The 16,615-nt window shown below is 38.7% G+C and overlaps 1 protein-coding gene across 1 annotated transcript in view; it reads left to right on the top strand.

Annotated features, from left to right (window-relative positions):
• The first annotated feature begins 6,606 nt into the window (after positions 1-6,606).
• srcin1a (SRC kinase signaling inhibitor 1a) overlaps positions 6,607-16,615 on the top strand; it is a 120,037-nt gene continuing 110,028 nt past the window's right edge. Inside the window, exon 1 of the mRNA XM_055152720.1 lies at positions 6,607-6,727. Within this exon, the coding sequence (XP_055008695.1) occupies positions 6,607-6,727 (121 nt within the window). The remainder of the gene's footprint in view (positions 6,728-16,615) is intronic.

Below are 16,615 nucleotides of genomic sequence, written 5' to 3'. Positions count from 1 at the left end.
ACATTCCAGGAAAAGACATAACATCTCCATGGAGACAACCCAGTAGCTGACCCTCCACCTTCATAGTGCACCTTCAAACTTAGTTTATCCTAATGATCTAATTTCTGTTTAGTATCTTTAGTAGATAACAAGCCATAGGGGCATATCTGTTATGTTGTACATTTTGTTCTTACATGAAGTCTTGCCCTGACCAGTTATACTGTACACAATGTGATAAGATCTAATTATGTGAAGCATTCCAAGTTGTCTGTAGCGAAAAGAACACCTGCAAATGTATAAATGTTCACTGACATGCGGAACTATTCAAGCAATATGAAAACAAGAAGAAAAGTTGGTCTGTTTTAAATTAAATTAAATTTCAGGAACAAGAGAGAATCAAAAACAATTTTTGGCCAAAGTAGATTATGTCACATAGATTCAAGCTTGCTATTTGTATTTTGTATTCCCTGGTAGTAGTAAAAATATAGAAGGATTAGATTGTAGCAGAGATACATTTTGTTCCAGCTGTACCAGTCCCAGAATTCACACTGTGTGCTGCTTGTTTGTGCAGCCGGTGGTAGTAAATACATTACAGTTTTACTGTTAACAATATCTTTGGTATAAATTTGACTGAATCTCTTTGGCTTCCTCACTGCTTATTCTTTCTGCCTGTAAACAGCAGACATATCAATAGAAATTGTTAATTTGTGTTCATCTTTGACTTTATTTATCTTTTATTATGTTGCTTTGCTTCTCACATTTTCTATTCATTTCTATTTTTGGAATATTTATAGAATGGTGAGAAGCCCACTTAAACCAACACTGAGCTTCTTTATATGTGCCAAAGCCTTCAGATATGTGCAATTTTCATTTAATCCTTTACCAAAAATATGTTGAATGCTATTTCTATCAGTTTGCTAGGTGTTAGGATTTCCAAACAACAAAGTAGTTGCCAATCGACTGTGCTAAAATTACTGCTAATACATAAAACAACAGCGAAAAAGCAGTTTGATTTTCAAATGAGTAAATAATAAACATTTCTCCTGCAAGAAATACACTTAGGTCGTTTTCACACCGCTAGTTCGATTATTTGGTCCGCACCAGGCAATAAAATTGTTACTATGTAGCAAATACACTCCAGTGTGGTCCGCTTTCACACCGGCAAACGAACCAAAACTGGTTCGATTGACGTGTCTCTGTTTCCCAAGAAAACAGCGATACCTCCAGTTATCAACACCGATGTTCCCTGTTAATACCACGGGCCGTCCTCATCTCAAATTATCATCATGAACTCATAAAACAGCAACATGTAGAACTTTGTACAAACTCACCGCATCAGCCCAGAGTTCAGGTAACAGCAGCAGCCAACAGCGCTCACAGTAGCGCGCAGCTCCTCAGGACGGGGCTGGGGTCTGGTCCTTGGTCTTCTGTCGTCCTACAAGCGCGTTGGTCAGAGGCTCCATCCTCCATGTGCTGGTTCCAAACGGTGGCGAGCAAGACCAGTGCTTGATGGACTGGGTCTAAGGGGGTTACGTCGACGTTACGTCGTCTGCGCGCTGGTTCTTTGCGGGGAAAGTGAGAATGCGCTGTGGACTACAGGTCCGGGTGGGCTGCTCCTGTCCTCCGCGCTCAAGAACCGCGGCTGGTTCCGAGGTGGTGCAGCATCCGGACAGAAGCGTGAGTCCAGTTTGGTTTGTTATATGTTGTTCTGAGCGTCCGTCCTCCGCGCATTTGGTTCTTCCCGGGGAAAGCGCTTCCTCAGGTCGAGGCTCCCCGCTCCAGCTCCTCTGAGCCCGGCCTGAACCGGAGCTGCCCCCGCTGGTTCAGGACTCTGGTTTGGATCTAGTCCGACTGTATTTCTCACACTAGGCTAAAAACAGGGAGTTTTTAAAGTTGTATCAATTGAATAGGCTATTGCCATAAAATTATTTGGTTAATTAAAGCCTAAAATAACAAATGCTGGTTGCTACGTGAACACGGGGAACACCGGGACCTCTCTTTTTGACTCACTCTGGAGCCACACGATTGCACGTACTTGCTCTGATCTTTGTGTATTACATTGTCTGTATTGGCCATTGTTGGTAAAATTATTTGGAAATGAATCGCGGCTGCGTCTGGACAACAATCTGTTACTGGGCTGGAGTCGTACAGTGCGTCACTTCAGGCAGAGGAGACGCGTTTCCTCCCATGATGCATTTCGCATAGTTCGTTTGGACCTGCTGTCTATGGTTTGGACCCGGGTTCGCGTTCACACCAGAGGAACCGCACCAAAGTTGGTCATTTGGTGCGGATTCAAGCGAACAGAGACCACCTCTTTTTTGCGGTCTTTGTGAAAACGGTTTTGTGAAAACACCCTGGTCTGCACTTTATCATTGTGTTGTCACAATATTAAAAATTCCAATGGCTTGAAACCAGTTTTGATATCACAGTAATAATAACCTTGTTGTTAGACAATAGTTTCTAATGCAAGTTTCAGCTCATAATGGTAATTTCCATGTGGGCTTATATTATTAGTTTTTATATAGATCAAGCTACTTTCCCAGTATTAATAGTTGTTCAGGTGAGTTTTGATACCAGTTTTTGGTATTGTCTAGTGTGAGTATAGTTTAATAACCCTACTAAACGATTTTTATTTTGTTTTATTACATTGTCAAGTGCAGAGTGGCAAAATGGCTACCACTTCTGTGTCAAAACATTGTAATTGTCTCCTCTTTCTCCCACTACCAAAGATATACACATATGAAATGTAGAGAAGGTTTCAAAGATGGTCATCTTTACACTGCAAGTCACTGCGTTCCAAATAAGAAGTGAGCATGGGTGTGCTTCCAGCTCCATCGATTCTGGATCCAATTCACTTTCTATTCAGAAAACGTTGCCCCTCTCTCTGCAACTGCTGCTGTCAGGCTCATCATTTTGGTTTTTAAATGTTTTTATTAACTCGTTCTACATGATCCTGAGTTTTCATTTTGCTATTTTGTCCATAAATCAAGATATGAATTGTAATAAAATGTCACACATCAGGTGCCTTCCTTCCTCGAGGTCTCTGTTGCTACCTTTAGCAACAGGTTTGATTGACAGCTTCACAAAGTGCCCATTCCCTGCTAAACCAGTGGTGCAGGAACGTGTTACCTTCAACAGCATCACTCTGGATTGGCTCTTTGGTTGCTCTGACACTCGCGGTCCGAATTCCAGGTATGGAACGCGGCTCAAAATTTAGCCTAGTGAGCTTCATTTGACTGGAGTCAAACGCTAAGGGAGATGTCACCCTCTCTTAGTCCACTTCTTTATACAGACTATGGGTTGTCTATGTGCCATCCCTGTACTCCTAAACTACAATACAGTAAAATATGAATAACTTGTATGTAATAATAAATTTCACTTCTGCTGAAGATAACCCTTAACACTGGCGCTAACTCATAATTCAGCCATAAACCTGCTCCATGGATATATCACTGCTGCCTCCGCTCCTGTGTTGGTTTTACAGCTCCACTGAGTTCAAAGGTCATCTTTTATCACTGGTTTGTTTGCCCTTCGTGTTAATATATTCCTCTCCTATGGTGTGCCAAATCCCTGTCTCAGGATTTCAGCTCTTGGATGGAGCAATGTACCTGTACTTTATACCCACAATGCACCATGCTTCTCTTTTACAACCATTAGCATAATCATCATATGCTCTCTCTATGACACCATCATTCCTTTAATAAGACTGAAGCAAAAAATACGCAATTTTATGATAGATAGGAGATGAGCGATGCAGATTTAGGTTAAAATGATCCTTTTTTATATTCAAATTTCTAAAAATTTAAGGTCTGTTACTCTGTGTGTGCATGTGTGTGTGAGTGTTTGTGTGTGTGTACTTGTTTGCATATTATTATTTGGAATTAGGGAGATAATTTCCTGCTATTCTTTGTAATTGACGAAAATTGTGGAAATTCATGCTAGGAGGTCATTAAAACGCTTCATGGCTCGTACAGATTTAGCATGCACAATTTGAACAGTACAAAACTACATGAGAAGACCCTTTTCTGTAACCATGACATCCACCAGTCAATTGCTTTCTGATTGGGCAACGCTTTCCTGCATAATTTAAATTTTGTGTTCACTCTGCCGCTGGAAAGAAAAGAAGATTTGTGGTCGTATTACTGCAAATTCACTCTGCATTATCGATCGGTAGCCTGGCTTGTAATAACAGCACAGACATGGCTGCAGCTATTATTATAACCAGGACATATTGAGAAGGCTGCGGTTTGGGAATAATGAAATCCTCTGCTTCCTATTATTTGTATTCAAGCATGTTTTTTCTTTTCATTTTAGTGATTCCGGAAATTGCTTCAACTCATTACCTGAGATCAAAATATGATTAGATGTCTAAAATCTAATCTCAGTAGCATTTTAATGAACAAGAAACTCTGAAAACTGTGAATAGCTTTCTTTAATATGTTGTTTTCTTTTTGTAGTCCACATCAATGCATATATTATAATAAAATATACAATCATTTTAAGGTACAAAATATAACCTTTCTGTGTTTTCCTCTAATAAGACAAACATTGTAAAAAGCTAAATAGGTAAATAAATAAATACATTCTTTTGGCGGGTATGCCACCTACTTGTCCTTATAGAGATGTTATTCCTTTGATGAGAACAGGGCAGGGACAGGACAGGATTTTTGAGCAATTAAAAGACCCTTAATGAAATAGATCAGTTAATACCATGGTCATAGTGAATTCTAATACTAGCTGCTGTACATTATTTCTGTTTGACCGCACAGGTAGTTCTGGCAACAGCTATCCAGCTAATCCATATGCTGTGATATAGAATTGTATAAGTAAGCAAATTAACTACTATTATTTCTTAAAGAGAAATAACTTGGAACATCTCTGGACAGCCAAAAAGTAGTTTAAAAGTGAATTATTTTCACTTCAGTTTTCATTTTTACTGCTACACTGAATAATCTACTGTGGGCAAAGCAATAACCTCTCAATGGGGACAAGTGGGTGGTAAATTCACACCTGAAAAGTTACATAGTCCACCTTTTAAAAAGATGATGGCTGCATACATAAAATCACACCAGTTTATGTACAGTATTTCAAAAAATGTCCAAAACATAAAAAAAATATATCTAGTTTGACTTATACTGTGCTCACTATAGATTTTTTACTGACCATTTACAAGCCATTTCACAACGGAAATGTTAATCTCTCCTTCAGCTTTATCTGTCTAGCACTTAACATTGACTCTCCTGTTTTCTCTATGGACAAGATCTGTGTCTGAGCTTAAATGGCTATAATATTACTAATATCATTGTGTTAAAATACCATTCTTTTGAATTGTTTTGCCCATTCATAACAGAGATAAATGGACAACATTTAGCATTGAAGCATTTAGCACTGTAGCATTGAACCTAAGCTAAATATCAACCAAATTAACCTTTTATTTTGAATATTTTCATTGCATTTTGGTTTACATTGTTATCTTGCCTAGTGATGCTGATAACTAATCAGAGCAACAAAAACGTAAATATGAGGTATTTTGAGGTAATAGTCAAATTGTTGTATAAAATGTTAATTGCTCCAAATATTCCCATATTTTTAATTTAAATTTTCAAACCTTTAAATGCCTTGTAGTATGAATGTGATGTGCATGAGTATTGTGTATAATAAGATGGTGCTGATTGACAGCCTCTCCTCCGTTAGTCTGCCTCATGGCAGCTGTGGCTACAGTAGTAGCTTACCATCACTCATTGTGGAGTGAATTAATAGTGCATGAAACTGTGACTCTGAGGGTCTGGAAAATTGCTATATAAGACTAATGGATTATTATTATTTTATGGAAACAAATAAAGCTAAAAAAGTGTTAAATGTTAGTATAAATCTTGCTCCAGTCTACAGTGCCCACAGTGTCACCCTTAGTATCACGCCTCCAGATCCCTCTAATTCTAGTAAATGTCCACGTGCGTCTTGTGGTTGGGGTGGGACTACTCTGTAGCGAGCACCTTGGGGCCGCCAGCGCTGTCTGTGCAATCAGGCAGCCATTGAGGCCAGCCTTTCATCTGGAGCCTTTCACTGCAAAAACCTTTCAGACGCCAAAGAAAAGGGAGAGATGCGAGGAGCAAGATGGAGGGGAAGTGCTAGCTGCCCCGAGCACACCTCTTCAGTGAAAAAACCATAGAGCCATGAAGAGCCAGATGTGCGGAGAATGCACCCAGCTACAGAGGACTAAGGAAAACAGAACAAACATTGCAGTTAGGGGCTCTCTTCTTGTGTCTATTCACTTTGTAAACGGTCATGTGTCCTGCTTAGCCCTACTATAGTGCAACAACTGAATCACTGGGGCGTACTGTAAGCATAGGAGGGATGCCAACATAGCTACTTTCATTACTGAACAAACGTCAATGCTCTTGGTTCCTTGTTGGGAGAACTGCAAAAGAAATGTAATTCTGTCAACTGGACAAAAGTTTTGATTGTGTTTCGACACTCACGCAAGAGGCTTCTTCATTTCTAGTTGGGAGAATTGCGACAGAGAATTTAATTTTGTCAACTGAACAAAGGTTTTGAATACGTTTGGACACTTCTTCAGTTCTTGTTGGCTTCTTCAGTTTGTTTTGGGAGACGTTACATTGATTTAAAATGGATTCTGACTATTTGCTGTTCCCCATGGAGGGTGTGTACGGGGGCGAGGAGGACTACCAGGTGTTGCTCCCGGATGGACAGATGTTGTGGCTGGGACAGGTCGATCCAGATGTGGGAGGTAAGCGGTCAAACAGAGGGCTGATTTTCAAAGCTCGCTTTTATCTCGTCACATTCAAACGGGAATAATTTTGAGCCAAATCCATCACTGCTGCCAGTGCCTGCACAGTTGGGCCATGTTCAAAATGGCAATCTGCAGCACAGGGAAGTAGAGCCAAAACTTTCATTTGGCTGTTGCTGGCGTCAGGTGTGTTGGTTTTTGCTTTGTGTAGCATTTATCTAATACAAACAACAGGCTTAGTAGTCGTTCATAAATCATTTAGGCTTTCTTTATCTGCAGAGTGGAAACTGAGCGTTTAAGATCGTTTTTGCCTCTGTGTGCACAACAACTCCTCTGCTTTGGTAGCACTAGTTAAAGTAGTATTGGGGAAACTAGAAGTAGTAATGGCTGTCATTGTAGTTTGGAGTTGTTGTGTAGTTAGGGCTGGGTGAAATGACAAAAATATATATATATATTTTCCTCTTTTATTGATAGAGCTTTTTTTTTTTTTTTTAAAGATTTCATTTTCTCTTATTAAAAAAAATCTGAACTCTGCTTCAAACCACATGCTATTACTGACAGAGCATTGACTATAGACCTCCTGATTAATAAGAGAGGTGACCACTGAGATGATTGAATCTGACCTTGATTGAAATTTGATTAAATATACAGTATAGTTACAATATACTATAGGTTGTATCGGTTGTGGTAGTTTCAGATAGGCCTGTCATCATTACATTGTCTCATACAATATATGAAAACTCGAACAATATTTTTTGGGGTAAATATTTATTGTGTGAACAATTTCTTTGCCCTGCTGGGAATCACCTGGTTATATTTTGGCTATACGATACGATTTAAGCCATAAAAGGTTGAATTAATAATGTCTAACTTATTACAGATGCAAACTAAGTAATAAAGTGTCTCATTCTGCCATTTATTTACTGCAGCTCATTATTTTTCAACAATATTTTACATTTTGAATATTTTTGTGGTTTAAATGTCCTCTTGGATTATTGTGTCAGAGGCATAAATTTGCTTCAGTGTTATCGTTTAGTATCTATTTTTAATCAGCAATGTGTCAGACTTCAAAATTTGTTATCATGACAGACCTAGTTACAGACTGTGATAATATCCTGCTCATTCACTTTAGTACAGATTAAGAGAACTTTTTGTCATTCTCTGCCTTATAGCTGATCTATGCTGTACTGTTGTATGTATGTATGCAGTCTTGTACCGAACACCTGCAGGTTTATTGGATGCCCGTGGAAGTAACTTGAGAGAATATCTTTAGACTCAAATCGCAGATGGAGAAACCAACAGAACCCTGATTGATTTTTAGACAAGGCGTACTGTATACAACTTCCTGCTTTCCTCCACTCCAATGATTCTTTCTCTTTACAACAGCTAAGACAGTGATGCTAATTACTTTTCACAATCTATCTGAAAAGGTTTACACAGTTTCAAGGCAAATAAAAACTTATGCAGTAGAATACAGTAACTACATCTGACAATCTTCTTTAGCTGTTTTTTCTTGATTGCCAATAAATCATAACCATCCTATAGTTAGTGATTTGTATATTCAACTATTTAATTCAGGTTTTACATTGGATGCAGTTCCTGGTACAACAAACATTTTATCCAGGGTTGGGGCTGGCAAAAGGAGTTCACTGATTCAGGGATGTGCAATTAATGAAATGTTATTTGTTAATAAAACTGCTCCAATCAATACCAAAAATGGTGTATTGTAAAAAGCAGCATTTTTATTTATTTTATTTTTCCAAATCATATGAGCTCTTGTTCTGTTCCTCAAAACCTGCCACTTTAACAATCTAATTACCAATATTGACAAAATGCCATTCTGATTTCATATTAATTATGACTCAGATAATCAGAATTATATTATATTATTTCCCATAAATGATCAACTCTAGTTTTATATTGCTTGTCATTCTTGGTGCGCCTTCAGTTGACCAGATTTGGGATTGACTCAGTATAACAACAGCAAATTAAAAGTTACCCTCTGCTGAAAGAAAACAAGTTGGAAAAATCATCCCCTATAGTCGTTGTATTAGGCTATTTATTCATTACCAATCACTTTCCAATCCCACAGTTAGAATGCAAACAGGAGCGTGAACATCTGCTATAGCTCCTAGCCACTATATTTCACAAACGCGGAGACTGCCACTTCTGCAGCTACACAATCAAATGCTGGTAATTAGTTCTGCTGCTGTCGCGGTTTCAATCAAGCGGATTCTCCACAGCTCTGAGCAGTGCAGACTCCAGTGTGCACGTGGGGGCGTTATTTTGTCAGATAATGATCGTGACAACTGTTTATCACTATTATCTCCATTCATCTCAATTTGAAAAGCCTTTGTCAACAAGAAAAAAACAGCAACTTTTTGACGTTAGCTTAAGCTGTGACTCATATTGCCAACATAAACTTTTGATGTTTGCAAGTAGAATTTTTTTTAAATTTAATTATTATTTAAGACTGAGAAGTAGATTTATAGGCCCCATATTTACATCGTTTTCTGATTTATGTTATAATGTTGTTTGGATAATTTCAGTCATGGAATTGCCAATCACTAGTGAACTTAAGGTAAGGTAGATGTTAACTTGAAAACTACCACTACATGACATCACAAGGATGAACAGAGCATTTTTTTTCTTTGGAGATGCAGACAGCTTAATAAGGTTAACTCAGTCATGTGTGAATGAAACAAAACAACTGCAGGTATGTTTTTGATGAGATAACAGCATTATAACATGACTTAAAGCTCACAAAAATATTTTTTGTTAAACATAGAACCTTTAAGTCATGATGGAAATTCTTGCACAGTAGCTCAAAGCATGTCCACTTTAAATAACAACCTTAACTTAAAAGTAAGGATAAATGAAATATATAATGTGAGCAAAACACAACAATAAATAAGTTTCATAAGCGTGAAATAATCTCAAAAGTCCACATTTTCCCCAAATAAAATGTTATATTGATAGAGGATTTTCAAGATGACCATAGATATCTATATAGGCCAGGTTTTGCTCAAAAGCTGATTTAAATATGTTACTGGTGTAGTTGGGGTTAAAGATGCACTATGTAACATTTATAGTGTAGGGTCTGCCATCTGTTTGTCTCTATAAATATGTTATTGACTACATATTTTCTGACCATCTGAAAAAAAAAAATATATATAATGCCTAATCCACAACATTCCCACAGATGCAGCCTCTTCATAGACCAGTAACCCACAGTGAGCGAAGACTCAACTTAAGCCAACGGGAGCTACAGAAACATTGTTAACTGGTTTACTGAGCTGTGTCGGGAAAACACAGGATTTTCCAATACAGCGAATTGATCCAAATCTTCACCAATCAGAGAGACTACTCACAGCCGCGCCCACACTCTGCTGCATAGCGACTGTAACCAAGGAAAAAGAAAAGAGCAGCGAGTCATGGAAGGACGGGTGATCGCTTAGAGTCAACAAAGATAAATAAGCTGCCAAAAATGAATGCTTTAAATGGTATGAAAGACAAGATTTTTGAATCAGCATTTGAAGTAAATGTAATTGGGGCCTTGCTAACTATAAATGTTCCTCATTATGCTGTTTTTTGAGCCTTTAGATATAATTAAGGGCATTTTTAATTTATGGATGCGTGTCTAGTCATAGCAAATAAACAAATTCAACAAAAGAAATAAAAATTATGTTGGAAATTCTACATATTCATTAGTAAAAAATATGTTCCTGAGGCAAATTATTAACTTGGAACACAAACCTACTTTTATGCATATGTTATTTGACATTATACCATTATAATTTAACCTAAGCCAGCATCATGGACAGAGAGGAAACTGATGCCATCTGAAGCTTTTTAACTGGTTAAATTAAATCAAGAGTATTATTGAGGCTGTGGAAGATAATGAATGGGGAAAGCGTCTTTGTTTGAACATAGAGCATTGATTGATTGGTAGATTTTTTTTCTTTTGAGCTTTTGACAGAAAAGATTACAGATTTGTTTCTACAAGGGATACAAGTATACCTTATTATAATGAAAATTAAAACAAAACAGTTACACCTACATTAAGTTCCACCATGTGTCCTTATTTCCCAGTTATTACGAATAACATTACTTTATTACACAGCATGGACTCTTTGAGCTTTAAGCTGTGTTATAATGTTGTTGCCTCCTCCAAAACATCCCTGGACTTGTGTTTTGTGTCATTCACATGTTTGAGTAATCCCACATTAGTCTGTCTCCAAAGCTCAAAATGTTCTGTTCCACCTTGTGATATCATGAAGCATTTTAAAGTTAACAGCTACCTTTTAATTTTTGTTCAGTAGAGCTTGGCAAGTGCAGGACTGAAATCATTCAAATGACTCTAGTGAAGGTGTATGGAGTTTAAAAACCGGAGGTGGAGCACTTCCTGTATCTACATGACATCACAAGGTGGAACACCTTGGAGTATTTTCAATGCAAGGTTTGTGCGTTAAACATATGTGAATAAAACAAACCACAGCTCCAGGTATGTTAATGATGAGGTAACAACACTATAGCGTAGATTAGAAATAGTGCAATATGGGCCCTTTAAACAGTGCACTTAGTCACAATAGGACAGTATCACTAAAACAGCATATCATCACACTGATGAGAACACATTTAGAATTTATAGCTCGGTTATATGGAATCCAATGACATTCAGGCACAGCCACCCCCCATAAGCTCTCTCCCACTGTACACTGTGTCCTTGACTTGTCCTTGCGTGACAGTGCAGTGCTGTTTCAGTGGGAGTTACAGCGTGTGGGAGAGGTTTGTGGTGAAAATGGCCTCTTACAATCATCCATACTTGTGCACCATTCTTCCTACTTTCTCCAAATCACTCTCCATCGCCTCTCTGCAGCAAAATCTGACTTTCATTTAGGCAGTTTTCCTCTTGACCAAAAAGGGCCTATTTTCAAACTGTCACTCCCAAAATGACTGACAGAAGAAGCTGGCATTCCTCACCCCAATTTGTTGAAAATCTTTTTAAAAATGAAGAGAATAAATGGCGAAGTTGAAGCCTGACACCAAAAAGTTACTATCTTGGTTCAATCGACTCAGTTTTGTCAGGTTATGTAGGTTAATGCAGGCAAACAGATTGAGACGCATTCTGGCAAATGCATATAATCTCAACTCTGGGAGTGGAGAATTACTTAAAGGTGCATTGCGCAACTTTTCAGGTCATATTCTTTTCTTTATGGAGAGACTTTGTCTGGAATGATTCACAGTTTCTTTCCTTCATGGAGACCAAACCAGACCAAGTTACAGGTCAGATCTGTGGAGAGACAGCACCGCTCACAGTCAGAATGCCTGTTTTTCTAGATATTTTTTGAGCTATAAAATCACCTGTAATTGAATAAATGTAAAGATAGAACTGTTTAATGTCATACTGTGGAACATTCCAGGTGAAGGAAAAGAAACAAGCAGGTGACGGACCCAACCAAAAAGTTACATAGTGCACAATTAATGTGGAAAAAATGTCTAAATATAAATGAATTGAAAAATTGTGATCAACCTATATAACAAAAAATATCTAATCAAATTCTAGCTCTACACCAAATGCTGACAGGTGCTACTTAAAACTATTACTGTTATTTGCCCCAGTTTGACAACCACTTCCTCGTCTTTATAGCTGCATATCTCTCTAAATGAAAGAGCACCCTCCCTCCTTGTAACCCTGGTCTTGGAGGTCGATTCTCCTGACAGTGTGAGGGGTGGATCCCAAGAGACGATGGTTGTACTATGCCCATCAGCCCCATCAAGTCCATACCAAATCCCGCTCTCTCCTCTACCAGTGAATATGGGTCAGAGCTCGCGTGACGGACAGCCTGCCATTATCACCACTCACACGCACAAAGGGGAGCGGTCACAGAGCTCGAGGAGTACTCAGAGGGCGAAAGGAGGAGAGGAAGAGGAGGGGGTGATTAAGAGAAGAAGAGTACAGCGTCCCTGTGACAGGAGCAGGCTCTGACATTTTGACCAATGGGTTGTCTGCTGCGGCTGACCACTTTTCACACTTTCTCAGCATCATCCTTCAAAGCTGAAAGTGCACGTAGACTCTAGAGGATTGAGTTAAGTGTCCTCATTTGGCCGGGAGTGTCAGAAATGGGTTTCTTAGGCCTTTTTTTGTTTGTTTGTTTGTAAGTTTGAACTAGTACTAAAGCCAATAGCTCTGACAATCTGGGCAAAATATTAAATTGCATTTTTTTCAGACAAACATTGCCATTACAATTAGGTATGCACTGACCCATCTTTTGCAATATATAATAATAATAATATCAAAACCAATACTGGTTTTGATACTTTGGCTTTAAGTGTCAGCCAATATCAACTGATACCAGTGCAGATACTAAAAACTGCATATCTTTCATTTGAACTAAAAGTAAAATTAAACAACACTGATCCAAATGTGGTCTGTATCTGAAGTAACTGCAGAACAACTTTGTACAAATAAAAGTTCAAACATGTGAGGCTTTCTGGGCAAACTGTAAATAGTTTTCTTACATTACAGAATATTGTCTGAACCGATATTTGGAAGCTGATATCTGATCCAACAAACTTGATCTAGCAACTCCAGGTATGTTTTTGAGGTTGCAACAACAATATAACATGTCTTAAAGCTTACAAGAGTCAATTTTGTATAATAAGAGACCTTTAAGTAATAAAATGAAAAGTTCTTGCAGTGTCTAAACTAGTCCATTTGGATGTTTTGTCTGCATTGGGGATTAAAGTTTTGCTTTTGTCCTTGTTTATTTAAAAGCAAAATAACTCAAGTGGCCAAAGGAAAAAACAAACAAACAACCAAATAGAAACCTTTCCTCAAGGACGGAATCTGGATAAGTTGCTTCCATTGCTTGCTTTTGTACCAAGTTTATCACAATTTGAGCAAAAACAAACACACCAACTTGAAACTAGCCGGTTTATAGGTCCCCATTGTTATTCTTAAACCTCCTTGGAGAGGTCTATTTTTACCTGCTAATCTCTGAACTGAATCTTACTCTTTTTAAGAGCATGCTCTCATTTGTTTCACTTTCATATCCCTGACTTTGTGCCTTCTCTGGGTCACTGCGTGGTCTGGCTCTGCTGTGATGTTGGGTTGACGAGGGCATGCGCTCCAGTTTATTTCTGAGCTGTCAACAGACGACACAGGTCACGGCTGGACCTTTACCAGTCTGTTCTACTCTCCTTTACTTCCTTGTTTCATGATAACACATTTTAAAGTGTGTTACAGTGCTGAAGAAAATATAGAACGATAATATTCACTCTAAAGGTTGGCTCACAACCATTTTTGGTCCTACTTTTAACCAATTTTGAGTCCAAATGTAGATGTGGTTTAGACAGTGTTGGGAAGGTTACTTTTAAAATGTAATCCCCTACAGATTACAGATTACACACCCCAAAATGTAGTTTGTAACGTAATCCATTAAATTACTTAAAGTGAGTAACGTAATCTAATTACTTTGGATTACTTGATATTGTCATGTTTTTTTAAATGACATGAATGTAGCAACCACATCCTGAAAATTCTTGTTTGTTGTCTTCAAATTGTCTGAGCCCAAGTCTCCATGAATAAGCAACTGTTTGCTGTAGAGAAACAAAGACCACGATATCTTAACATAAGAGGTTTTGTCTGTTAAAAGACAATAACAAGATAAGCCTTTCCTTCACCATATTAAAAAATATTATTGATAGAGAAATTATTTTTTATATGAGATCACCTTAAATTATGTCAACCTACTGTTAGGTGTCATGTTGTTTAGACCTGGTTTAGTCCTGGTTTAGTCCTGATTTTTAGACCTGGTTTACTCCTGATTTTAGACCTGGTCTAGACCAGGTCTTTAGTTCTGGTTTAATCGTGGTTTAGTCCTAGTTTAAACCTGGTTCATTCCTGCTTTAGTCCTGGGTTAGTCCTGGTTTAGTCCTGGTGTTAGTTCTGGTTTAGAGGCGCACAGGAGGAGGTTTACGCGAGAAAACACAGTTCACACGCGGCGCACGAGACGGCGGTGTCCGCGCTGTAACTACGGAAGGAAACGTGGTCCGCGGGTTCTCAGGTTGATGACGATGATGAAGGTGTGTGTTTGTGTGTGTTTGTGTTTGTGTGTGTTTGTGTCCACTCATGTCGCAGGTCATTATAGGACAGTAGTGCAGATATTATGAGTCTATGCAGGTTGTTTTCACCAGTGCCAGTAGCTCCTGTTTCACATTTAAGTTGTAGGCGATTTTATATTTGGTTTTTTTTATATATATCTCACATCGGGAAAAGAATTTCCAAGACACAAATGCATTTTTACCAGTGCACTGCTGCTTCCACTGTGTGACTGACACCGCCAACTTTAACATGACGTTTCCGTCGCTCTTACTGCGCGCGTTCTGTTTGGGTTTCCGGCAATGAGTGGAATTACCGAAATAAAAAATAAATAAATGGGATGTAGCACAAAATGTGAAAACAGGAAAATACCGCCTTGTAATCCACTTATTTCAGCAAAGTAACTGTAATCCAATTACCACTCATTGAAACAGTAACTGTAACTGAATACAGTTACACATAATTTGTACTCTGATTACGTAACGGCGGTACATGTAATCCGTTACTCCCCAACACTGGGTTTAGATGCCAAAAATAAACAAAATTAGTTATTTAATTAATAGTTAATTAGTTAGAAGGTTATTTTCTGTCTTTTTTTGGCAAAGTCCTTGAAAAAGCTGTTTACCAACAGCTTACAAACTTTCTCCAAATGAACAACTCCTTTGATGTTTTCCAGTCAGGTTTTCGAGCCCACCACAGCACTGAGACTGCTCTTATCAAGGTGACAAATGACATCCGCCTGAACACTGATGCAGGCAAAGTCTCAGTCTTGATCCTGTTAGATCTGAGTGCTGCTTTTGACACTGTCGATCATGGGATCCTCTTACAGAGACTAGAGGACTGGGTGGGCATCTCTGGTACTGTACTAAACTGGTTCAAGTCCTATCTAGAAGACAGGAAGTATTTTGTTGAAATTGGAAACTGTGTCTCAGATCACATGGCCCTGACCTGTGGGGTGCCTCAGGGGTCAATCCAGGGCCCCCTGTTGTTCAATCTCTACATGCTGCCATTAGGCCAGTTAATAAGCAGCAATAATGTGTCCTACTACAATTATGCAGATGACACTCAGATCTACGTCTCTCTGGCAGCAGGAGACTATGGACCAGTGGACTCACTTGGTCACTGCATCCAACAGATCAGTGTGTGGATGCAAAACAACTTTCTCCAGCTAAACTCTGACAAGACTGAAGTCATAGTCTTTGGTCCACAGAAACAAAGGGACAGTGTCAGCAGTCACCTCCAGTCTCTCTCTCTAAAACCTTCAAATCAGGCAAGAAATCTAGGGGTAATAATGGACTCAGACTTGAACTTTAACAGCCACATCAAATCAATAACATCGGCAGCCTTTTACCATCTAAAAAACATAGCAAAAATCAAAGGTTTACTGTCTAAAGTAGACTTGGAGAAACTTATACATGCGTTTGTCTCCAGTAGGTTAGACTATTGTAATGGTCTGCTCACTGGTCTCTCCAAACGAGCTGTGAGACGCTGCAGAACATTCAGAACACTGCAGCTCGGGTCCTTACTCGAACTAGGAAGTACGAGCACATAAGTCCTGTGCTCAGGTCTCTGCACTGGCTTCCTGTGCCTCAGAGAATAGACTTTAAAGCAGCTCTGCTTGTGTACAAGTCTCTCCATGGCCGAGCACCAAAGTACATCTGTGACATGTTAGTGTCATATGAACCATCTCGCACTCTGAGGAGCTCAGGGACCGGCCTCCTGCTGGTGCCCAGAGTCAGGACTAAACAAGGGGAGTCAGAGTTTCAGGTTCATGCAGCTAAAAC

This window comes from Boleophthalmus pectinirostris, unplaced genomic scaffold (assembly GCF_026225935.1).
Source record: "Boleophthalmus pectinirostris isolate CB_2022bp ecotype Guang Dong unplaced genomic scaffold, ASM2622593v1 HiC_scaffold_17, whole genome shotgun sequence".
Lineage (NCBI taxonomy): Eukaryota > Metazoa > Chordata > Actinopteri > Gobiiformes > Gobiidae > Boleophthalmus > Boleophthalmus pectinirostris.
This window is presented reverse-complemented; position numbering and strand designations above follow the sequence as displayed.